Here is a 23,528-nt window from a genome sequence, read left to right on the forward strand (position 1 = left end):
CAGGGCAGGGATGCCATCCAGAGAGATCTGGGCAGGCTTGAGATGTTCAACAAGGCTAAGTGCAAGATCCTGCAGTTGGGTTGGGGCAATCACAACCACAAATACAGGCTGGGTAGAGAATAGATTGAGAGCAGCACAGAGGAGAAAAGTTTAAGGATTTTGGTGGACCAAAAGCTGAACATGATCTTCAATGTGCCCTTGCAGCCCAGAAAGCCAACTTGCCCCGGGCTGCATTCGAAGCAGCGTGGGCAGCAGGGCAAGGGAGGGGATTCTGTGCCTCTACTCCACTTTAGTGAGACCCTACCTGTCTTGGGTTGCTGTTGTTAATTGCTGCCCCGAGATGCGTGGGATGTCTCTGTTTTGGCCCGTGCGGCTGAAGAATGAGTCTGGACTCTTCACTTTTCGGTCTTGAGGTTGTTTATTAATTCTTATCTATTAAATTTTCTTTCTACCCAGCTGAGATCTGCTCAGCTGGGCAGCCACAGGCACTCTGACCCCCCCTCTAGGCAGTGTTGTCCCTTTATACTACAAACTACGTATAACATATTTACACTTAATTCCCAATACCTATCACCTATGTTAGACAGTGTACTTCTACTCTAAACCAATCCCAAAGTGCTAACATCACTGCAGAAAATCGAGAAGAAGAAGAAGAAGAAGAAGAAGAAGAAGAAGAAGAAGAAGAAGAAAGGCTAGACACGTCCAAGTTCCTCCATCTTGTCCCCATAACCCCCATACCAAAAATCCTAAAATCTACATTTTCACCCTGTGGTAATTTTATTATTATACTATTCAAAGTTCTGTGACTTTCAGGTCCTCATACAAAGCTGGTAACTTGCTCCAGGGGTCATAATGAAATCCCCAGGTGTTTTGGGCTGCATGCCAGGGTCTCTGAGCCCCCCAGCGGGGTCCTTGGCAACTCTGGACATCCAGAGGGATGTACTGAGTTCTGACATACCTGGAGTGCTGCATCCTGCTATGGGACCTCCAGCATGAGAGGGACATAGACCTGTTGGAGCAAGTCCAAAGGAGGTCTAGAGGAGGGCTGGAGCATCTCTCTTACAAAGACAGGGTAAGAGAGCTGGGGTTGCTCAGCCTGGAGAAGAGAAAACTCTGGGGAGAGCTTACAGCAGCTTCCAGTACCTAAACGAGCCTACAAGAGAGCTGGAGAGGAGTATTTTATGGGAGAATGTAGTGGTAGAACAAGGGTTAATGATTTTACACTGAAAGAGTGTAGGTTTAGATTAGATATTAGGAAGAAATTCTTTACAGGGAAGAGGTCACAGCACCAAGCCTGCCAGTGTTCAAGAAGTGTTTGGACAATGCTCTCAGGCACATGGTGTGATTCTTGAGGTTGTCTTGTGCAGGGGCAGTAGCTGAACTGGATAGTCCTTGTGGTTGCCTTTCAACTCAGGATATTCTATGATTCTGTACTGTGAGGGGGGTGAGTCACTGGAGCAGTTTGCCCAGAGAATTTGTGAATGCTTCATCCCTGAAAGTGTTGAAGGCTAGATTAGATGGGGTTTTGTGCAACCTGGTCTAGGGTAAGAGGTCCCTTCCCATGGTGGGGGAGGTTGCAAGTAGATGATCTTGAAGGTTTCTTCCAACCCAAAACATTCCATAACTCAACGAAATAACACAGGAGCAAGATGCAGCTATCTCTCAATGCAGAACTATTAGAACAAATTCCCATATACTAGAAGTTGCACAATTTCTCAGCCTCCAGAACAGGCACAGGGCACAGCTGTCTCCCACCCAGGGCTTTCTCAAGGGGAAAGGTTTTAGCAGGTCTTTTCCACTGTGGCCTTGGCCACATGTCCAGTGGTTTGGCCCACAAAGCTGACCAAACTCCCAGCAAATACGTCAAGGCACATGTATAAGCCATCTGCCCTTTGGTTTCAGGTGTTTCAGCCCAATGGGAGATCAAAGTCCCTGCAGATGAGTCACATTTACAGTGTAATGGGATGAACCTCCATCATGGAGCACTGATTTTGCCTTGCCAGTTGCAACATGCTGTGCACCCACGAGCATTAGCTTTGCCCTTTAGCTTGCAAGATCTGTGGCCCAGGAACCGGACAAACATGCAGTTTCTGCAGCCAGACACAGGTTTAACTGCTCTCTTACTCCTGTCTGAAAAGGGCTGCACCTCCAAAACCCAGCACAAGAGCTTCGTGTCTAAACTACTCCCAACCACTTCAGGACTGAGTCAGACAAAAATAGATATAGCTGCAAAAATGCTTTTTGTATCATTCTCGGAACTGAAAGCAGCACTGGGCAATCTGGCAAGTCCAAGTGCAACAGTTTAGAAAGTGAGCAAGGTTAACGGATGAGTGAATACCTGGGGGGCATCTAATAAGGCTTTCAACAGCTCATTCCCAGCATCCAGGCTGAATAGTGCTCAGACTCGCAGCTGGGCTGCAGAAAGAGAGCAGGAACAGCCTCAGTGCTCACTGATGGATTTACTGTTCCCTGCAGGCGGTACAGGATGCTCACCCCAAACTGCAGCTCTCTCACACCAAATTTTGAGCAGGGGGAACAGCCAAAACTGCAATAGCCACAGGGCTGGATATGTTAAGCCACTGCTGGGTGAGACCCGCCAGTATGGGTGTTTGCAAGCCCTTCAATGCCCAACACATCCCTGCTCTCAGATTACCTCTCTGGAGTGCATCCTCAGGGCTGCTGCTACCACTATGGCCAGCCTGGAAGGGGGGCAGGTCAATGGGCAAGTGGAAGGCTGATAAATCTGCTCATGGAAGTGCCACCACAAAGGCTGGATAGCTGGGGCATGGAGCTGCCTGCTGGGAGCTCTGGGGAGCACACACAGATCTCTCTTCCACATTCAACCAGCCAGGGGATCACAGAGCTTGTCCTGCTTGGGGCTCATCCTTGGCCTCCCAGCAGGCACAAAGACAGCAGTGTGTGTGTCCAGGGAGGAAGCTGGGAGCTGGGCTGGGAGAAGCCCATTGCAACTGCAGCTGTTAGCACAATGCAGAGCGTGTTCCAGTTGCAATCACATGCTGCAGGGGCCATGGCTTGAGAGCAAGGAGAATCTTCAGTTTGCGCTCCTAGAAATGGCCCCATGTGAAATGCTAGAGGAAAAAGTAGCAAAATTGAATGTATTTGCTATATAATGTAGCAAAATTGAAAGTAGCAAAAAAAGAACAAAATAATTCAACCTGGACACCTGGCTAAGGAAATTTTGCTTTGGGATGGAGACTGAGGAGAGGCTTAGACAACCAGGTCTAATGCTAAAAAGCGCAGCATGGACTGTTTGAGCCATCGTGCTTTGATCCCAGCCTGCAGGGATTTAGGGTTTAAATTGAAAGGTAAACACAGATGGATAGTGGAGCTATACAAGTGTGTAGACCAGAGGAAATTGCAGCCCCCTAAGTGCAGGTCCTGCCTGCACGGGCACCAGTTCCCATCTCCTACATCAGGCAAGACACAGGCGACTGCCACACTCTGCAAAGCAAATCCTCCTCAGGTGAGAGAGAGGATAAATGATACACAGCCAGGGGCAGCTATTGTGCCTGCTGGCTACCTGCCATCACAGAGCAACCCAGGGTGGCACAGCGCATGTCCACAGACCTGGCAGCCTCGTGGCTTGGTGTCCAGCATGGGCCAAGCCCACTTTGAGCCCAAGAAGGAATCAGGTACAGTGTAACTTGCAGGACACGCAGGATCTGTGGTGGTGTGGGGCATCTTGCCATATGTGACACAGGCAAAGCCCCAGGGTCAGTGGATTGTAAACAGGAATTACCAGCTGCAGGCTCCTGCTAAACAGCCCTGGCCCCAACTGTTCCCCACACAGCAAACAGGATGCTGAGAGATCCTGCTGCTGCTGAGGACGGGAGTCAGAGTAACCTTGAAAATGACCCCCCTGTCCCCAAGTCTCAGTGCCAACAATGGAGGGGCAGTGCTAACTTTGTGCAGGAAAGCTCTTCTCTCCAGAGCCACATTTTGAAAGCTCAGTTGGGCCTAGAAGTCTGATCAGACTACGAATCACAGAGGAAGCTGTGGAGATTGTTGTGTGCATGTGCTCTTTGGCCGTTTCTGACATCAGGCAAATCCTGCTCAGCTGGTGTGACAATGGGGTAACCCAAAATCTACTGGTCCTATCCACAATGACCTCACACTGTCACCTAAGAGACACCAGTACTTTCCAGTCTGGGGTGCCATCACCACCAGTGGCTGGAAGCAGATAGCTAGAGAGGCAGGGAAGAAGCTGAACACAGGAATATTGCCCTGAATTCATTCCCAGCCTTCAGTGATGCAGGCTATCTGAGGCTGGAAGAAGCAACTCAACACTAAATACCTCATCATGGAATTTTAAAAAAAATATTTCTTCCTTGGAATCAAGTTCTGACTATCCTGCCCTAGAACTTTTCCAGGTCCAATTAGCTCAAGGCCTTCTGCTTCTCTTCCAATTTACAACGGGGTATTAAAAAATAGTAATAAAATGCAAGCCAAGTCAACCAGGACTGGATAAAGTTTCCATCATGTTCTTAAAGAGATGACTGTGACAGCATAGGAAAAAACTAAGTCACAGGCTTGGAGAAGTAGGAAACACCAAGTAAGGTGGCTTTTCCCACTCAGTAGCTAGGGCAATGTGGGAAGGAAAGCAGTTTCAGCCAGACCATTTTATCTCTGAAGCCAGATGGCTTTAAATGCTTCCCCAGAGCTTGGAAAGGGCCAGGCACTTCTTTGAATTTCTTTTCATACCACCTCATTAGAAAGTAAAAGAGAAGAAATGAACAATCTATAACTTTGTGGCAACGGGAAACAGCTCTGTTAATCCCATTTCCTTCCCCAGGCTTACTCAGGGCAAGCCATCCAGCATCAGGGCCACATCACCTAATCTGCTTATCATTGTCCCACAGCCAGGAGCCTGGGCATCAGCCCAAAGGGCAGAATGTACCCTCCTGGGCATTATTAATAAATTGGAAAGGCCCAGGTTTTTAAACCTGCCCTGGTGCATAATTGTGATACTCCTGGGATCCAGCTTCTGCGGCAGATGCAGATTCAAGGACTGGCCACCTCCCAGACTCCAGCCTGCATGAGCAAGGGCAAGAGGGGCACAGCACTACTGGAGGAACAGATAAGAGAAAAAGAAAGGTGCTGCAAGAGAGAGATCCTAGGGCAGGCATTGCAAAGCCTAGGGTGGGTATTACCCTCTAGTTTTCTTAGCCTTTTTGGGTAAAATGTGGGCAAATCAAACAAAATGGAGAATTCCTGCCTTTCCATCAGGGTTGGCACATGCCTACCCACACTTCTGGGATGGGTAGAAAAGTCCTGGTCAGCCATGCAGGACTCAGGGCTTGCTATCACCTGCTCACAGCTTGGCTTGGATGGTCCATGGGCAACCACTGCTACACCTGACAGCACTGCCACCAAGCTGTGATTTGTCACCTCGGTAAAAGCATCCTGAGCGGGCAGGAGGCAAAGGGCACTGATAGGCACTCATCCATGGCACTGTGCCACCCAGCTTGCTACCAGCCCTTTCCCTCTGCCCCCCTCTCCTCCAGGAGCACTACATTTCACAGCCAACCTCCACTTGGTGTCCAGATGAAAAGGTGTCCAGATACAGCTCACGAGAGAGTCAGGACTATAAGGTTTCAGGCTTGCAGCACCTGTTCCTGTGTGGGGATCCCATGGCAGAAGGCAGACTCGGGAAACATATCAGGCCAGCAGCATTTGGTGTGTTGGTTGGACCCACAGCTCCCAGGGCAGTAGTGAGTGCCTTGGCACAGAGTCAGTGGCTGGAGTAGGGTAAGAGTTACAGAAGTTAATTGGACAGGAAAGGAATCAGCAACCCCTAGCTTAGTTTCCCAGATGAGGAGTGCCAAGTTTTAGCAAGCTACTGGCTACATACCACAAAGCCAGGTGTTCCTGTTCTGGAGCTATGCTCATCTGGCTGCTCTGTAGACGTGGCTGGAGACATGAGCCTTTGCCTGAGTCCAACCCACCCCTGCCTTCCAGCTGGACTAAGATCCAGAGTTCAGCAACTTCAAAATCCCTCCTCAAAATGATCTGGCACCCAGAGAGCTGAAGGGCTTCAGGACTTCGGGAAATAGCTGTGGGGTGGAGGAGTGGGGAAGGGAGACGGGGGCAGCTGGTCCAGCACAGCCCCACGCAGCCCTCCGGACGGAAGGCTTTCCTTCCTTCCTCCCTCCGAGGCCAGCGACCAGCAGCGCAAAGGTGCACACACAGAGCCAGCCTTCCAGCTCAGCCGGCGTTGCTCATCCCAAATCCATCCACAGAGCATGCTGCCCTCTCCTGGGCTCAGTGTGACCGGCAGAAACTCAGGGACATTTGGCGAGGCCCAAGACGAGTGCTTTTTGGGGCTCAAAATCCCACGCTGGCTTTCTCAAATGTGGTGATTTCCCGTACCAGTCTCAGTGGACATCCCAGAGACTCTTCCTGCCCAGAGCCAGGCTGCTGCGGGTGCCCTCTGAAAGCAGCGAGGGACGGGAGGAGCAGGGCCAAGCTCAGGAGCTCTCCCTGAACGACAGGGAGATGGGGAGGTCTATTGGGCCAGTTACCAAATGTGAGATCTGCCAGCATTTCATCCGAATTATTTTAATTAATTAGTTAGCTAATTTGATAGGTAAATAAGCTGGCATGCAGCTAACGGAGGGAGCTGTAACAGGGTCCTACGCCGCCCCAGCGGCCCGAGCACGGCCCCCATCCCGCCACCTGCGAGGGGACAGCGGGGCCGGAGCTGCGGCGCTCCCCGCGGGCTCCGCAGCCCTGCAGGGCGCTGTCCCCGCCGCAGGTGCCGGCCAGCCCTGCCCAGGCCGGGCCCCGCCCGCCGGCACCGCCTCCTGTCCGCACCTCCCCAGGCCCGGGCAGGGCAGGGCTGGGGCGGCTCCGCGGGCTGCCCGCCTCAGGGCTCCGGCACGGCCTGAGGGGCTCCGGCACGGCCGCGGGACCCCCGCCCTGCCCGCACCGGTGCCACAGCTCCTGTCCAGCGAGCCCCGGCGCTCCCGCGGACCTCGGGCGAGCAGAAGCCCTCCGGATCCCGCTTCACCCCCGTCCCCAGCATGCGGACGCCGGCGGAGATGATCGTGGGGCTGGTGCTGTGCCCCTGCGGGCTCCTGCTGACACTCACGGGCACGCTGGCACCCAGCTGGAGGCAGGTGAGCCTCATACCTGACCAGCCCATGGACGTCATTTGGGAGCAGGGCATCTGGGACATATGCAGGGAGCGGCAGAGCACCCACGACCGCCTCTGCGGGCAGGCCGACGAGCTGGGCTACTTTGAGCAGGTGCCCGTGCGGGTGGCCCAAGGGTTGATGCCCTCCTCGCTCGTGGTCACCCTGGTGGGCTTGGTGGTGGCTGCCCTGGGTGTTCGCTGCTGGCAGCCCGAGCCCCGGCACCTGGTGGCCGGCGTGGCAGGGCTGGTGCTGCTCCTCTCCGGGCTGATGAGCCTCGTGCCCAGCTCCTGGTACACCCAGGAGCTGTGGGCACTGCCTGCCCCGCCTGGCAGCACGCTGACCGTAGGCTACAGCTTGGTGCTGAGCTATTTGGGAAGCTGTCTGGAAATCCTGGGGGGGCTGGCCCTCGCCCTCAGCTTCCATCACTGCTGCAAGAAGCGCAGAGCTCCCAAATTGCCCCCCACCCCTGTGACAGAGGCTGGCTCGGGCTTCAGTAGAGCTTACAACAATCCCTGGGACGTGCTGGAGGATGAGAAAGATGGACAGCGCTGGGGGAGAAGCCCACCTTGTGACTCTGACTTGTAGCCCCAGCACTCAGACAGCAGTCAGCTCCCTGGCATCAAGAGCAGTGCTGGCCCCTGCCCCTACAAGCCATGCCCTTCTCCTGGGGCCCCTCTAAACCCCTCTGGGTTCTCTCTTGCTGGAAACGAGACCAAGGACCTGTTTTGAATATTTGCAACTTCCTCAAAAGTCTGCTGTGCTCCAGGATCTACAACTGTGCCAAAGCCATGCTGGATTGGGAACCAGAGGTAGCTCCAGTCCCTTTGTGCTGCTTTTACCTCATCTTCCTGTACCATGCACAGCAGCTTGGGCAGAGACAGCTTTGGTGTTCCCATGTAAACAACATACAGGTCAGAAGTGTGTAACCTTTAGAGCGGGCAGTAGGGGAGGGGAGCACCTGTCTCACATCTCTGCCCAGCTCAGGACTGTGCAAAAAGCAAAATAAATTCAAAGCAATGGGTTTGTGCTGTGGGATGGTTATGGGCTTTTTGCCAGGCAGGCTGGGCTGAGAGCCAGCAGGCATGGCGCACCCAGCTTCCCTGTGTTTTGCCTGAAGCAGGGAGAAAAGGTCTGTAAAAGGCAACAGCTAGCTTTTATAGCACTTTCCCAAAGGACTTTCCCCCCATGGTCAAAATCAGCTCTTGAAGAGATTTCTCCCTCCTGGAGCACAGCCACTTCAGGGTGGAGTGGGGAGGGTGGGGGGAGGAAGATCACAGAGGAAAAAATAGCATTTTATTTCCCCTTTCAAAATTAGCTTGGTGTGAGGTGGTAAAACTGGTCTCACTGGTTTGTAAGGGACACTCAGGAGGTCAGAACTCCACTATAAAATCCTTCTCAGCCCCCTGCATAACAAGGTAAGAGCCTAGCCAGCTTCCTTGCAGAGTTATTTGGCCAGATTCTTATACCAGATGAGCCCAAGGCACCCTGGTCAGCAAGCTAAACCTTGCTGCAGAGGGACAGTACTCAAGGGACAGTCTCAGAGAGTGTGTTGGACTTGGAGACTTCCTGATAAACCTCCCAAACGTTTTTTGTCTGCATTGTTACGTTCGTTCCCTAGGTCTTAGACACCTAGAAAGAGCAAACCAATCTCCCCTCCCCAGCCCACACACAAACCACAAAGGCACAAGAGATGCTGCACAATGTTGCTTTATGAAATTACGGTGTTGATGTGAGATGGTCCTTTCCTCAGCAGGGCTGGCAGCTCCTGCAGAAATCACAGATGGGTGTATCAGGGGTGAGTCTGACCCAACCTCTCTAAGCCCACCCCACACCTTAGCACAGGGTATGGGACTCTGCCACAGGCAGAGTGGGACAGCCCTGTCAGACTCCAAGCACCATTGGTCTTGCCCCTCTCCTTCAGCAGGAGGGCAGAGCTTGCTTCGGGAGTGGGCACCATGCCAGCACTGGGCCCTGGGACACTGCAGGGTGGCAGTGGGGTCCTTAGCAGGGCCTGCTCCAGATGCTACTCACCTCTTTCCCTTCATAAGCTTCATTCACAAATGTATCATTCTTGGGGGGAAGCTCTTCCTCCTCCTCATCCTCTTCCTCTGGATCACTTTCACGGTGGTACAGGGTCAGCACCCGAGTGGAAGCAGTGCTCGAGGTCCTGGAGAGGGAAAAATGCACACCGAGAATGGCATGGCCAACTCCTAGAGATGGGGCAGATCCCAAAGTCCTACCACAACCCCTGCTAACAGCCTGCTGGGGTGATTGCAGCTTCCCATATAACCCAGGAGTGCATCAGAACTCCACACTGTCCCTCTCTATTTCCAGCTGTACCCGGCCCAGTGCAGCCCCAGCGCTCACCTCCTCCGCCTGTCCCGCCTCCGCATGTAGGCCAGGGCCCCCACAGCAGCAGCAGCCAGCAGCAGGAGCACGGCCACCCCCAGCACAATGGGTCCTGCCAGAGGCTGCACCTCGGCCTCCTCGCAGTAGTTGCCACGATAGCCCAGGGCGCAGTGGCACGTCACTCGGCCAGCCTCGATGGCACAGTCCCCGCGCAGGTTGCACGTCTCGCTGCTGCAGGGCACAGCCCCCAGCACCTCCTCCGTGCTGGGGGGCACCACGAAGGGCTCTCCATGCTCCTGGGGGCCAGGGGCTGCAGATAGGCTGGGGTGAGGCTGCCGAGGCTGGGGTGCAGCTATGGATGGTTCCTGTTCTACGTGGGACATTCCTGATGGTGCCACTGCAGGGACCTGCGTCCCCACTGTCACTGAGGTGCCTGGAGGGATGGGCATGGATCAGCAGAGGCTCAGGTAAGACCCCTTGCCAAAGTGGGCGAGCCTGGGCAGGCTGTCCCATGCCCAGGACCCTGGCACGCCAGGCTGTGGGTGGGCACTCACAGTCAGACTCATCGGAGCCATCGGCACAGTCGGGGCGCCCATCACAGACCTGCTCTCTGGAGATGCAGCTCTGGAGGTCGGGGCAGGCCTGCAGCGGGGCGGGGCAAGGCGGTGCCAGCGCACACGCTGCCCCGTGCACCAGGTGGTACCCAGGAGAGCAGCGGCACTGCCGCCCTGCAGGGTTGGGCAGGCAGAGCTGGGCACAGCCCCCATTGCTCTTTGCACAGCCATTGGTGCCTGCCAAAACAGCGCTGGTTAGCACAGCCACCGCAAGGCACAGCTGAACCCCACAGATGCCCTGGGCTGGGGCAGTCCCAGACCCACCTTCCTGTGAGAACTGGCTGTAAATCCTCATGGCTACCAGCTCCTGCTCCATCGGGAACCACCAGTTCTCAGCCTGCTCCAGCCGGCTGTGCCAGATCTTGCTGGAGCCTGGAGACACATGGGGTCAGCACTGCTCCACCTCCTCCCACAAGGGTGCCTGAGCTGGGAGGTGGGGGGGTCCCCTAACTTGCCCTTGACCCCACAGAGGGGCAAGCCTGCACCCCATGGGGACTGGCAGAACCCATATCCTAGTGCAGTAGGAGGAGCTGGGCAAAGCACAGCAGACAGACCTACCATTGGTTGAGGTTGTGCTCCAGAGCAGAAAGCCTTCTCCTACCGCAAAGAGTGAGAGACCATGCAGCCCTTCCCGCACCAGCTGGAAGCGGGATCCATCCAGCTCAACACTGCTGATGGTTCCTCGCTCTACAAGGCACAGGTGGGAGAGGCTTCAGTGTGGTGACAGAGAGGGCTCCAGGCTGCCCGTCAGAGCTGTGCCAGGCTGTGCTTTGCAGACTGAGTGCCTGCACCACTGCAACCGCCCCGCAGTGCCCCGGCTCCATCCTCACTCACCCTGGTCTGCCCAGTACAGCCTGGTGCCAGCACCCCCAAAGGCAAGGCCAGTGGGAGCCCGGGCTCTCCTCCAGACCGCTCTGCGGCCAGTGCCGTCCATGGCCGCACACTCCACTACGGCGCCATGCCCACGGCTGCCAGCTGCTGTGACAAAGCACATGGTGGAAGCACGAGGACACAGTGCCAGCCAGGCAGCACCCTGCAGCCCCTCGCTGAGTAGTGCCAGGACCCACCGCCCCCTGGGAGCTGCCACATGGATGGTGGGTGGCTGCCCCCCAATCCAGTAAAGGTTCCCACTCAGCCAGTCCAAGGCCAGGGATGTCACCGTGCCCTCCACAGCTACTGCCTTCTTCCAGGACAGCCGTCCCCAGTCCTTCAGGCGCAGCAGTCCAATGGAATTGCCTCCCACTTCTGCAAAGTACAAACTCTTGTCTTTCACTGCGTAGTCAACTGCTGTCAGGCGGCTCACCTTGGCCAAAGGCAGGGCCCGGTGTGGGGGAAGCCCTTGGGATCCAGCTGATGTGGGCAGGTCCTTCAGGTAGACCTAGAGGAAGGAGGCAGCACTAGGATGTGGACCCCTCTTCCCTGACAGTAGCAAGAACAACAGCCCCCAGGGCTGGCTCCAGAGGGCGGTACCTGTGCCACAGCTGCTGGTGACACCAGGAGGGCAAAGGCCGAATCACGGATGGGCAGGCAGGTGGTCTCGTTGGCGGCCAGCATCAGCCCGGCAGGGCAGCGGCACTGCCCCGTGTGCCTGGCGCTCAGCAGGCACAGGTGGGAGCAGCCGCGCGCCTCACACGGGTTGGGGGCCGCGGGGCGCAGGGCTGGGTGCATCACCTGTGGGACAGCGGGCTCAGCCTCAGCTCCATCAGCACGCACTGGCAGAGCTGAGCACGACTGACAGCACACTGTGCTCCCAGGGCGCACACACAGCCCAGCTCAGGGCAGGATGGTGAGGCAGAGATGGTCCCAGGGACCAGAGACACTTGACCACAGAGACTGCTGCTCAAAGACCACTGGGATGGGGGTACAGCTCCCAGTGCCTCTTCGCTCAGAGACAGCAGTACTGTGCAGGACGGGAGATCAGCAGAGCTGCCACAGCAGGGCTTGGGTCTCCCCAAGAAGGTACCTGGAGGCCATGGGGCTGCCCGTGCCGTTTGAGCAGCACGGTCCTGTTCTTGCCGCTGGCCTTGTCCACCTGCTGCACAGACCATGTCTTCCTCTCCGACCAGTAGAGCTGCCCCTCACACACAGCCGCTGCAAAGGGGCTCCGGACCCAGTGCAGCTTCAGGACCTGTCAGAGAGGCTGTCAGTGCCCATCCTGGTCCCCATCAGAGCCCATCACCAGTGCCCCACCACACCTTCACACCGCTGCCATCCAGACGTGCAGAACCGACACTGCCCAGCTTCTCATCCAGCCAGAAGATCCTCTGGGTGGGGAGGTCGAGGGCCAGTGCTGTGGGCCAGCCCAGTCCCTGGGCCAGCAGCACGTGCCGCCAACTCCCATCCATGCTGGCCTCCATCAGCCGTGAGTGGCTCCCCACCTCTGACCAGTACATCAGCCTGGTGGGAAGGCAGGTATGAGACTATGGACCCGACACAGCATCGACCCAGCACCAAGGCAGCCCAGAAAAGCAGCCTGGAGCTTCCCATCTCATCATGGGTGCATTGAGAGCTCCATGCAGGGCAGGGGCAGGTATCTGGGCTCTTTCTTCTCCTGTCATGCAGTCCCTGTAGCACCAAGGTGAGGCCCTCCTCCCTCTTCCCCAGCCTCTCATCTGCCTCCACAGAGTAAAATGGGGCAGGGCAGGGATGGTAAGGAGGTCCTCGTGTCTTCTTGTCCCAGACTTACCCTGCCAGAGGCTGGAGCACCAGGGAGTGGGGCTGGTCCAGGTCTCCATCCAACACCACAGTGTACTCTGGTATCCCTTGCCAGGCAGCCCCCAAGCGTGTAGCCAGAACCTGCCCTGCTACCCCATCTGTCCAGTACAGGTTTCTCCCAAGCCAGTCCACTGCTATACAGTCTGATCTCACACCTGAAATGCATTCAAGAGGCAGCACCTGTATGGGGTGACAACTGCACAGCCCTTTGGCATAATGCTCCCAGCCCAGATCCCTCCATCCCAGAAGCTCTGGCTCCTCCCAGCCTTGCTCCCACTAGTGCTTCTCCACATAAGGGATCACAGCTTGGCACCCCTCTGCAACCTGGAGACCGCACAGTGGGGGAGGCCAGCCCTGCTAACCCCATGTTGTCACAGCCTACCTTTCACCAATGTGCCCTTCTTTCCCGAGCTGAGGTCCTGCCAGCGGATACTCTCTGTGGCCAGGTCCATCCAGAAGACTTTCCTCTCCACCAAGTCATAGTCGAGTGAGAAGACAACACGATCCTTGTCAGTGGCCAGCACCACCTCCTCATGGCCACTCCGCAGGCCATAGGACAGCACCTCGGACTGCACAGCCACCAGCAGCTTGGGCTCTGGTCCTGGGGTAACACAGAGCCACACGGACCCTGCTCAGCACTAATGGTCCCACGGTCCCAGTACATGCAGGCAAGGGACACACCACTCACAGGCATTGGAGCTTGCTGGGACTCAGCCCATCCACAGGACTACGAGGTTTCCCATGGGCAGCAGACACAGGACAAGTATCCACCAGCCCCCAGTGTATCTTAGAGGGCCAGGGCCAGCCTCAGCACTGCTTGGCCACCCCAGGACTTACCAGTGAGTTTGCAGGACTGGCCATCGGGCTCCAGCAGGTAGCCAGGGAGACAGCCACAGCTGTAGGACCCCGGAGCATTGAGGCATGTCTGGCTGCAGGCTCCCTTGCCCCACTCCGTGCACTCGTCTATGTCCATGCAGGACAGACCATCCGCAGCAAGGCGATAACCTGGGCCACACCGGCACCGCTGGGGGGAAAGGAACCATCAGCTGCTCACCCTGGGGACATAAAGCTCCCTTCTGCAGCTGGAGCAGGGCATCATGCTATGACAAGCCCCTGCCCCAGGGCTGCTGGCACTCACAGGGCCCTGGGGTGAGTGGTAGCAGAGATGAGTGCAGGACCGCTGGCAGGGCACAGAGCAGTTCCCGCCCTCGTCTGAGCCATCCGCGCAGTCCTGCCGGCCGTTGCACACCAGGGATGCATTCAGGCAGGACCCCAGCCCACAGGGGTACTCATTACTCTGGCAAGGAGCAGGGTGGCCTGCGGGGACATGGGGGGAAGGCTGCCCTAAGCCTCATCCACCAGCTCCTTCTGCTCATTTGGGGCAGATTTAGCTGCTCCCAGAGGCTGCTTAGAGCTCACTTGCAGCCACATCCAGAGCTGTGCCAGTAGCCTGGCTTCAGGCTATATTAATCCAAAGGCCACTGGTCCCTGCAGGGAGAACAGCTACTCAGGACCTGGAGCCACAACAGCTGCTTGGAATAGGCAGCCAGCACATGGGCCCTTCATCTCAGCACAGACACATACCCATTTCCCTCCATGCTGGGCACCCACCAGCCACCCCTGGGTGAGACAGGGAATAAAATAAAGGTGTTGCTCACAGCCAGCCTCATCACTGCCATCAGTGCAGTCAGTCTCTCCATCACAGCGCCAGACATCGGGGATGCACTCACGGCCACGGGAGCAGCCCCACTGCTGGTCCTCACACAGCTCTTCCTCCCAAGGGCAGCCCTGCAAGGCAGAGGGTGAAAAAGGCTACCTGCCCTCCCAGGCCTGAGTGGGGACAGGCTGTGTCCACACTGCTCCACTCACCTGCTCATCTGAGCCATCCCTACAGTCAGCAGCACCATCACAGCGCCAGGCCTCTGGCACACACTCCCCACTGTGGGAACACGTCACCTCACCCTCACGGCAGAGCAGCGGCCGGGGCACAGCACAGCCCTCCTCATCCGAGCCGTCCTGGCAGTCGCGGTCACCATCGCAGTGCAGGGCCAGGGCCACGCACTGCCCGCTCCGACAGGAAAACTCAGCGGGACTGCACTCCTTCAGCACTGTGGGCAAAGGCCAGGGCTGAGCAGGGGCACTGTCCCCATCCTCTCAGCAGGCAGCCCTGGGCAGTGTCTGCTCCAGGACCCACAAGAAACCTAGTGCATCCACCTGTGGCGCAGGCAGCCCCGAGTCCATCCCATTCAGCCCCAGGGCCTTACCACAGCCCTGCTCATCCGTGCTGTCCAGGCAGTCGGCATGGCCGTCACACAGCCAGCTCCTGGGGATGCAGCGGGTGGCAGCGTCGCAGCGCAGGGCACACTCCTGCGTGGGGGTCCAGCAGCCCGTCTCATCCGAGCCGTCGGGACACTGCGGCACCCCGTCACAGCGCTCTCCCGTCCCGACGCACACGGCTCCGCTCGCACAGTGGAAGGCCCCTGGGGAGACAAGGGGCTTTGCACTGCCTGCAGAAGGCAGCCAAGGTGCCCAGACCCTCTGCTAGCCCTCCAGTGACCTAGAAAGGCCCCACAAGGGACAAGGCTTGGTCCCTCCTGGACAGTGCATCTCCAGGAACCTAGGTCCTCAGCAAGGTGATTGTGACAGTCTCAACTCAGCCACATCTAGGTCACTATGAGCAGTGAGATCAACTCTATCCTTTTCCAACAGCACCTCAAGCCCAGTGCCAAGCTCAGAAGGAACCAGTATGTCACATCACAAGCATCAGACTTTACCAGGACCCTGTCCCAAAAACCCACTAGGAAGCAGCCAGAAGGCCTGGCACAGGGTGACCCAGAACCCTTTTGCACAGGGGACAGAAGAATGGCTCCTACCTGGGGTGTTGCAGAGCTGGGCACACCCATCCTCATCAGAGCCATCTGCACAGTCCTTCTCCCCATCACACAGGTACTCCTGGGCCACACACCCAGTGCCATCACGGCAGGGCACATGCGTGCGAGAACAGGACAGATGGAGAATGGGGGTCAGGGGGTGTGCAGTGCTGGACTGGAGGGGTGGGGTAGGTGTCACCACCCGTGCAGAACTGTTTGAGCGTGGCGTGGTTGTGGTTGGCTGTGGGGCAGTGATCTTAGTTGTAAAAGATTGAGTGGTGCTGGTGACTGGCTGCACAGTGGTAGTCTTGGTCAGTGTGGTCCGGACAGTTGTTGATGCAGAGGTGGTGGACTGTCTGGTGGTGGACTGTCTGGTGGTAGTTTGTGATGTAGTAGCCTTGCTGGTTGGTGCAGGAGTAGTGCTGAGTGCAGTGCTGGTCTGGCTTGGCGGTGGTGTTGTGGGGGTGGTAAGCCGAGCAGCAGTGGTGCTTGTGGTTGTCCTCACAGTGGTGGTCACAGGTGGAAGGAGTGGCACGGCAGACTCTTTGCTTGGTGGCACTGGCAGAGGATTTGGGATTTGTTGGGACCATACCCTCCCCGCACTCCAGACACCTCCCAGAGCACCCCACATAACCAGCACCCTGCCACAGCTCAGAGCAGCATGGGCCACCCAGCCCCATCAGGTACAGCAGCAGCATCAGGCACAAAGCCATGGCCACTCTTACCAGCCAGCAGCTCTGAGCCCACGAAGGCCACCACTCCTTGCACACCTGCTGCCGGCAGGGACAGCACGAGTGCCAGCGTCCTCCGGTCCCACAGCAGCAGAGCTGTCCCATTTGCTGACACCAGGTATGGCTCAAAAGCGGCCACGAGGCCATGGGACCAGCTGGGTGCCAGGGTGACTGCTTGCCGCTTGGTCAGACTCAGCGCCTGCAGGCCTGTGAGGCAGAGGCATGGCAGGACCTGTGCCTGCCCACACCCCCCATGGCTCACCCTGCACCCCACAGCCCACAGCTATGGCAGGGACCTCATGGCTGAGGCCAGGGTCCCGAGTCTGCCCCACGAGCATCCCACTGCCCAGGCAGGGAACTGCTGCATGTGGGGCATGGCTGATCACCCCTCCTACATCCACCACTTCCCCTCCCTGCTTCAGACACCAGCAGGGCTCACCGAGGGCTGAGCTCCAGAGCACACTGAAGGCTCTGCTGTCCATGGCTGCAGGCAGGTCTCCAGGCCATGTCTCATTCCAGGCATCCCACGGAGCACCCCCCGCCAGGCTCAGCGCCTGCAGGGGTTGCCCGCGGGCCAGCCAGTACAGAGTGTCACGCTGCCAGTCCAAGAAGAGGTGCTGGATGCTGCTGCGAGCCCGGTGCAGGATGCGCGGGGCCTTGTCAGACGTCCGGATCACCCCGATGTCCCTCCGGTTACATGCGAGCCAGTACAGGTCCCCCGAGCGGATGTCCACACGGGCAGAGCAGACTTGGCAAGAGCAGGCAAGCAGTTATGAGGCTGTCCCATGACCCTGCACCTCTGCCTGGGTGCCCCTAGACCCTAAACCCAGGGTACAGCTGCCCACTGCCTCGACGTGGCCTCACTGCGCTCTGCACAGACCACTCAGACTGCTCAGACCACTATGCTCTGCACCCAGGAGATCCTCAGGCATCAGGAAGTATCAGGAAAGGAAATGTGCCCTCTATCTCTATCTATAGAGTCTCACCTGGCATCCCAGTCACAATGGCCTCTCTCCAACCAGGGTAGCCCACAACACGCAGGAGAGTCCCACGGTCATCTGTCCCATAGAGCACTGACCTCTGCCAGTCCACATCTTGCAGGTGGAGGGGCCCCTGCCACTCCTGCACCAGTTTGGTGTGTGCTCCAGGGCCCACATGCACCAGGGAGATGGCCTTTCCTGATGCATACACGATGGACAGCTCTGCAGAGCATAAGGGCAGTATGTGAGCACAGCCCCAGGGATACTGGATGGGCTCACCAGAATGAACCAAGACAGAAATGTCACAGCACTGGTGTGTGCTGGGAACCTCATCCCACCAAAGCCACAGCCCGTTATGGCCCCTTCTCCAACTCCCGCATGGATGTATACCACCCCAGAGAGCCAGACCCTGCTCACCTGCACACTTCCCCGAAGGCAGGAGGAAGAGGCCCTCTGGACATGCACACTTGTAGCCCCGAGGGTGCACAGGGGATAGGAGGCAAAGGTGACTGCACAGGCCCAGAGCACATGCAGCAGTGTCCCCTGGGAGCAAGAGGATGTTAAAAGCTCAGGTAGTCATGACCCCAGTATCTCTCCCAGTCTCCAAAAACCACAGGCTGTCCTGGGACTGGATAAGGGCTGGAGGCAGGGTAGCAATGTCATGTGAGTTAAGGGGACTCAGGTCTACCCAAAGCCATGGGCCTTTCCTACAGTTTTATAGGTCCCCTCTGTACAAACCCCCCAAACCCTTCATCACAGCATCAGGCAAACCACTGGGCAGGACCTGGTGAGCTCCAGGACTCAGTGAGCCTTCCCTAGAACCCAGGGATGTAGCAGGGGTTGCTGCCATGCTGCCAGCCCTGCAGCAGTGCAGCACCTGCAGGTACTCACTGGGAAGCTGCTGCAGGGCATGCAGCACAGTGAAAGCTGAGATAGAGGCACGGAGCAGCACTGCATGCTCCTGGGGAGAGGCCCAGGTGGCTGACACCAGCTCTGTGCCATCGGTCCAGAAGAATCGGCTCTCAAACACAGCCAGGCCCACCGGCTCCGTGTGGCTCCGCAAAACAGCGTGGAAGGAGTGGCGCCCGCTGCCATCCACCCGCAGGGTCTCGATGGACTGGGGACAAGGCACGGCATGGTAGCTATGTAGCATCCCCACACCTTGGCCATTCTCCTCCCAGCCCAGGGATGTATGCCAGACCTAGGCACCGCTCCCTGCTCCCTCCCATGCTTTGGCCATGGACACAAGGGAACAAGGGCCAGGCCACCCTCCCAACTCCCACCTCATCATCTCCCTGGGTGCGAGAGAGCCCTGCTGCCCCTCATCCCTACCTCCTTGTACTCGCTGATCCAGTACAGCCTGCCAGCCACATGGTCCAGGCTCAGCCCCACAGGCTCCTCCATGGACACAACTGTGAGCTCCCGCCGGTTTGAGCCATCCATGCCAGCTGCAGCAATGACTGTCCGGCCCCTCTGTCCACGGTTGACCCAGTACAGGGACCTGGGAGCAGGCACTCAGCACCCACTTCACAGGATAACACCAGTGCTGCCATGGCCCCACAGCAGGCACAACCAGCATTGCAATCCCAGAAGCCTGGGACAACCCTGGCTCATACATTGCTCACCTTGCAGCTGGATGCACTGTCAGCTGCTCCGGTGCAATGTCCTTCCCCAGCACTGTCACGTAACCACGGCCATCACCCAGCCCTGCACAGATGGCTGGAGGATGGCTGCTGGCCCAGTACAGCTGCCCTGTGAACCAGTCCACAGAGATGCTGTTCACCTCTCCGGCATCTGTAGAGACAGAGCAGTTTTAAGGCACACCTGCTCCAGACTGTGTGACAACTCAGGCTGCCCCTTCCTCTATACAGGAAGAGCAGTACTGGGGTGGCAGGCCAGCTCTCAGCACCCATCTCAGCCCTGCTACAGCACCCAGCACGCTTGGTCCTGCTCACCTGCATAGAGAGGCTGTGTGTCTTTCCCCGGGTGGTGGACACGGAGCTCTCCATCCTCTGTCAGCCAGTAGTAGGTTTCTCGGAGCAGGTCGTACACCAGGGCGCGGGGTTCTGTCTCAGTGGAGAGCAGGGGCCGGTAGGCTTGGGTCCGTACATCCAGAACGGCCAGGTCCTGCCCCACGGCCACCAGGATCTGTGTTGAATTGTCTGCCAGAGTGAGAGGAAGGTCACTCATTGACCAGGGACATGGCTGGGGAGTACAGCCTGGGCTCCCCTCCTCTCCCTACCTGTCACTTCGCAGGCGGTGCCATGCCGCAGGGTGTAGCCTTGGAGACAGGCACAGCTGAAAGTGCCCGGGGTGTTGGTGCACAGCTGGCTACAGGGTCCATACTCCAGGGAGCACTCATCCACATCTGCACAGATAGGTGAGATCAGCAGTCTGCCACAGAGCTGCCCCAGACAGCATTGCCACTGCTTCCCTGGGACTACAGGCAAGCTGCCTAGATACCAGAACATGGGCCTCAGCCCCAAAATGCACCAGCTGCTGCTGGGACATTATCTAGATTCAATCTTTACAGGACACACAGGCAGGAGCAGGGCAGAGGCAGGTGCTTCCCCAGAAGCACGGGCTCTGTGGAGACACTGCTGTCAGTGGCCAAGGCCACATGTCATGGAAGCACACGCACCCTGACCTCCCCTTACCAGCACAGCTTTGCCCATCTGCCTGCAGCACCCAGCCAGCCCCACAGGAGCACTGCACTCCCCAGTGTGTGTCAGTACACGTCTCTGCACAGCCCCCGTTGCGTACAAAGCAGCTCCGACCTGTGGGGATGCAGCAAAGGGTGACATGAGGTAGGACAGCTCTGTGGCTCCCCTCCCAGATGGGCATCAGCCAGCAGCTGTGTGTAACTTACCACATGTGCTGGGCTCATCCGTGCCATCCAGGCAGTCATCCTTGTCATCGCACATCAGGGACTCCAGGATACACTTGCCCTCATCGCACCGCACCATGCCAGGCGTGCAGGGAGCTATGGCACACACAGCTCATGTCAGCAGGGCACACCAATACCCTGGGTCCCAGCCTCATGGGGAGGCCCTGCAAAGCATCAGCAGCTTCCTGGCAAGCTTGCCACCATCCCAAGGGAAGCTGGGGCCCAGGAGAACAAAACACTCCCTAATTCACACATGGCCCAGACAGGTCTCACCCTATGGAGGAGCATCCAGTGTTCTTGCTTACCGCAGACATCTTCATCCGAGGAATCACCACAGTCGTCGATCCCATTGCACTTCCACTCAGCCATGATGCACACCCTGTTCCTGCACTGCCACTGCCCAGGCAGGCAGGGCTGCTGGGGACACCCCTCCTCATCCCAGCCATCCTCACAGTCTTGGTGCCGATCGCACAGCTCCCAGTGCGGGATGCAGTGGTGGGTGCCAGGACACTGCACCTTCTTTGACCCGCACACTGAGGAAACAGCACAGCACTCACCAGCCTGCCCTGCACCCCCAGCCACCCCCACTCAGCCCCAGCAGAGAGTACACACCACAGTCCCGCTCATCAGAGCCATCCAGGCAGTCAGCAGCACCATCGCAGCGCCAGCTGCTAGAGACACACCGGCCATCGTCACACTGCCACACATGGGGGTCCCCGCCGCAGGCAACATCTGCAGGGACAGCACGCAGTCACTGGGACCTGCTGCTGTGGCAGAACAACAAGGGTCTGCTTCATCCTGGCACGGGACAGGCGCAGGCAGTGCCCAAGGAGCACACAGTTCCAGGATGTGTTCTCATGCCACAGATATTCCTATGGATCTCTGGAGCACATATGTCCCTGCAGGAAGCTACACAGGCAGAGCCGGCAAAGACTGAGGTGCCTCTGTCCTGTCCTTCCCCACCACTTCCCAGAGCACCAGGGCCCCTAGATGTCTGTGCAGCACAGCTCCCCAGGCCGCCCCATGACACCGGATGGGTGCCACTCACCGCATTGCTCGTCCGTGCCGTCAGGACACTGGTGCTCGCCATCGCAGAGCCAGGGAACGGGGATGCAGCCGGAAACGCAGGCGGCCTGGCGTGAGGCTGCACACGTGGGGCTGGCAGCCGCTGCGGGCGAGAGGGAGTCGGGCCCGGGATCAGGCGGGGCGGCCGCAGCGGGCATCCACCTGCACAGCCCCTCTGCGGCTCCCCGCCTGGGGGTCCCGGCATAGCCCAGTACGGGGAGGGACCAGTCCCATCCAGGGCACCTCTGGATCTCCTCTGGGGCTGGAAGGAGAACTGCACCTCTCGTCCCCGCTCAGGGAAGGCAGGGACCCCCCCAAGCCTTTTAGGCAGCAGCACAGGGCCCCTCGGGACGCAGAGGTCCCCATACTGTCAGGGTGACAAGTATGCACAGGCGTCAAGGACACACCAGCGGGAGATGAGTAAAACGGGGTTATCCTCAGTGGCAGGGGACCCCCCACTGCCCATCACGGGAAGATGAGCAAGCTTCCCTGATGCGGCGAGCGCCCACCGCAGCCCCCGGGAATGGGGCAGGGATTTTTCCCCCACCGGCCCGCCCCCCTCGGTCCTGGCTCACGGGCGCGGCGTGTCCCGGCGCCAGCGGCGCTCCCGGCCAGCGGCAGCAGCGGCGGCAGGAGGATGCTGAGGAAGACGAGCGCCCGGCGGAGCGGCGGCGGGGGGCGGCCCATGGCGGCGGCGGAGGCGGCGGGGAGGGGCGGCTCCGGGGGGCCCGGCCGGCGGAGGGAGCGCGGAGCCGCGGCCGCCGCTTTTATGTCCGGGCGCGGGCGGCCATTGGGCACCGCGGGCACCGCCCGCCGAGACCCCCGCCCGCCCCGCCGCCGCGGGGGCTGCGCCGCGCTGCCCCGGCGAGCCCCGGCCGGGACACGGGGGTCGCCGGCCTCGGGCGGGGCAGCTGCGGTCCGGGCCGGGCGCTCTTGGGACCCACCGCCCGCCGAGAGCCGAGGGGCACGGGGGACCCCCGTTCCCCGCCCCGCCTCGTCCCGCCGGGTGGGGGTTGTTGTGAGAGCCGGCCGTGAGAACCGGGCCCGCAGCACCTACGGCGGCCGTGGGAAGGCAGCGATAGCCTTGAACGCGGGGGCACCCCCCGAAAACAGGGGGATGCGCGCACCCCCCAGCCCGCCGGCCTCGACCTTGAGCGCTGTGAAAGAGCCGCTGGAGCACAACAAGGAGAGCGAGAGCAGCAGCTGGGGGAGGAAAACTGCCCGGCCAGAGGATAAGGCACCTGCCACTGCCTGGGAAAGGAGTCCCAATCACCAGGCAAAGCGGGGGGATCGCCCAAGCCGCGGAGATGGCCCCGGGGCACGGGAGCTCGCGGACTTCTCGCTACACACCCGGGGGAAACTGCCGCTGTGCTGCCCTGTTGGCTTGTCTCCCGGCCAGCTGCGGGTGGTGGCATGAGTGTCCATCCATCCCCAAGACTGGTCTGTACTCCAAGCACATCCATGGTCTGTGGGTGCTGTGCACTCATCCTTTCCAGCCTTCCCATCAAACCTCCCTGCGTGAGAGCTGAGCCTAGAAAGCTGCTGCAGTAGGTGCACACTTACTGACACCACTGTCTTTCTGTGAGACCTTCTGGCATGTGCACGTTTTCTGGCTTGCTCAGAAAAGGAAAGCTCCAGGATGATCTCCTGTGTGATGGGGAAGAGATGGAACCAGCCACAGGGCTGGCCCAGGAGGGGCTCTGACACAGCCAAGTCAGTTGGAAGCTCAGGGCAGACACACCCTCAGGCAGATGGAAAGACCAGGGTGTTGCACAGCTCTGGGTCAGGAGGGCCAGTGCACTGGCACAAGAGAGATTCCCCAGGCCAGTGACATGACATTTGTCCCAAGGTGTGGTACCTACACCCAGCTGTCTCTCTGGGCAGCATCCCAGTAGCTCTGGGCAACTGACTTCCCTGGGAAACACAAGTGTGCACATCCCAGGGACCATAAGCATCCTTGTGGCAGGAACACCAGGCAAAGTGGTTCGTAGTGGTCAGGGGAGAGAGTAGAAAGGACAGAGCAGTATCCAGGCAACACTAAGACTACCCAGAAAGCACCCGTGCCCTCCTCACACCTGTAGGACAATGCTGAGATTTGTGTTAGGACCATGGGGAGCTGCCCTGTACCCCAGCTCTGCCACCCCACAGTGTACCCACACC

General features: G+C 58.6%; 2 protein-coding genes across 2 annotated transcripts; one reads left to right on the forward strand and one right to left on the reverse strand.

The window, feature by feature from the left end:
• Positions 1-6,852: 6,852 nt before the first annotated feature.
• Positions 6,853-8,177, forward strand: CLDN23 (claudin 23). The gene has a single exon (XM_064712264.1). The coding sequence runs from the start codon at positions 7,044-7,046 to the stop codon at positions 7,740-7,742; it is 699 nt and encodes a 232-aa protein (XP_064568334.1). The 5' UTR covers positions 6,853-7,043; the 3' UTR covers positions 7,743-8,177.
• Positions 8,178-8,848: 671 nt separating this feature from the next.
• LOC135446686 (low-density lipoprotein receptor-related protein 2-like) lies at positions 8,849-22,086 on the reverse strand. Its single transcript, XM_064710874.1, has 33 exons — positions 21,944-22,086; positions 21,352-21,471; positions 20,916-21,035; positions 20,609-20,836; positions 20,286-20,399; positions 20,074-20,193; positions 19,659-19,784; positions 19,372-19,578; positions 19,042-19,210; positions 18,749-18,917; positions 18,308-18,533; positions 17,834-17,959; positions 17,423-17,638; positions 16,876-17,184; positions 16,431-16,643; positions 15,709-16,263; positions 15,100-15,315; positions 14,705-14,943; positions 14,494-14,623; positions 13,974-14,152; positions 13,673-13,859; positions 13,218-13,436; positions 12,807-12,990; positions 12,316-12,517; positions 12,084-12,248; positions 11,591-11,791; positions 10,955-11,498; positions 10,679-10,807; positions 10,385-10,492; positions 10,061-10,297; positions 9,525-9,939; positions 9,189-9,324; positions 8,849-8,922 (listed from the first exon to the last, which is right to left on the reverse strand). The coding sequence occupies exons 1-33, from the start codon at positions 22,053-22,055 to the stop codon at positions 8,866-8,868; spliced, it is 6,678 nt and encodes a 2,225-aa protein (XP_064566944.1). The 5' UTR covers positions 22,056-22,086; the 3' UTR covers positions 8,849-8,865.
• Between the last annotated feature and the right edge of the window lie 1,442 nt (positions 22,087-23,528).

Source organism: Zonotrichia leucophrys, chromosome 4 (genome assembly GCF_028769735.1).
Source record: "Zonotrichia leucophrys gambelii isolate GWCS_2022_RI chromosome 4, RI_Zleu_2.0, whole genome shotgun sequence".
Taxonomy (NCBI): domain Eukaryota; kingdom Metazoa; phylum Chordata; class Aves; order Passeriformes; family Passerellidae; genus Zonotrichia; species Zonotrichia leucophrys.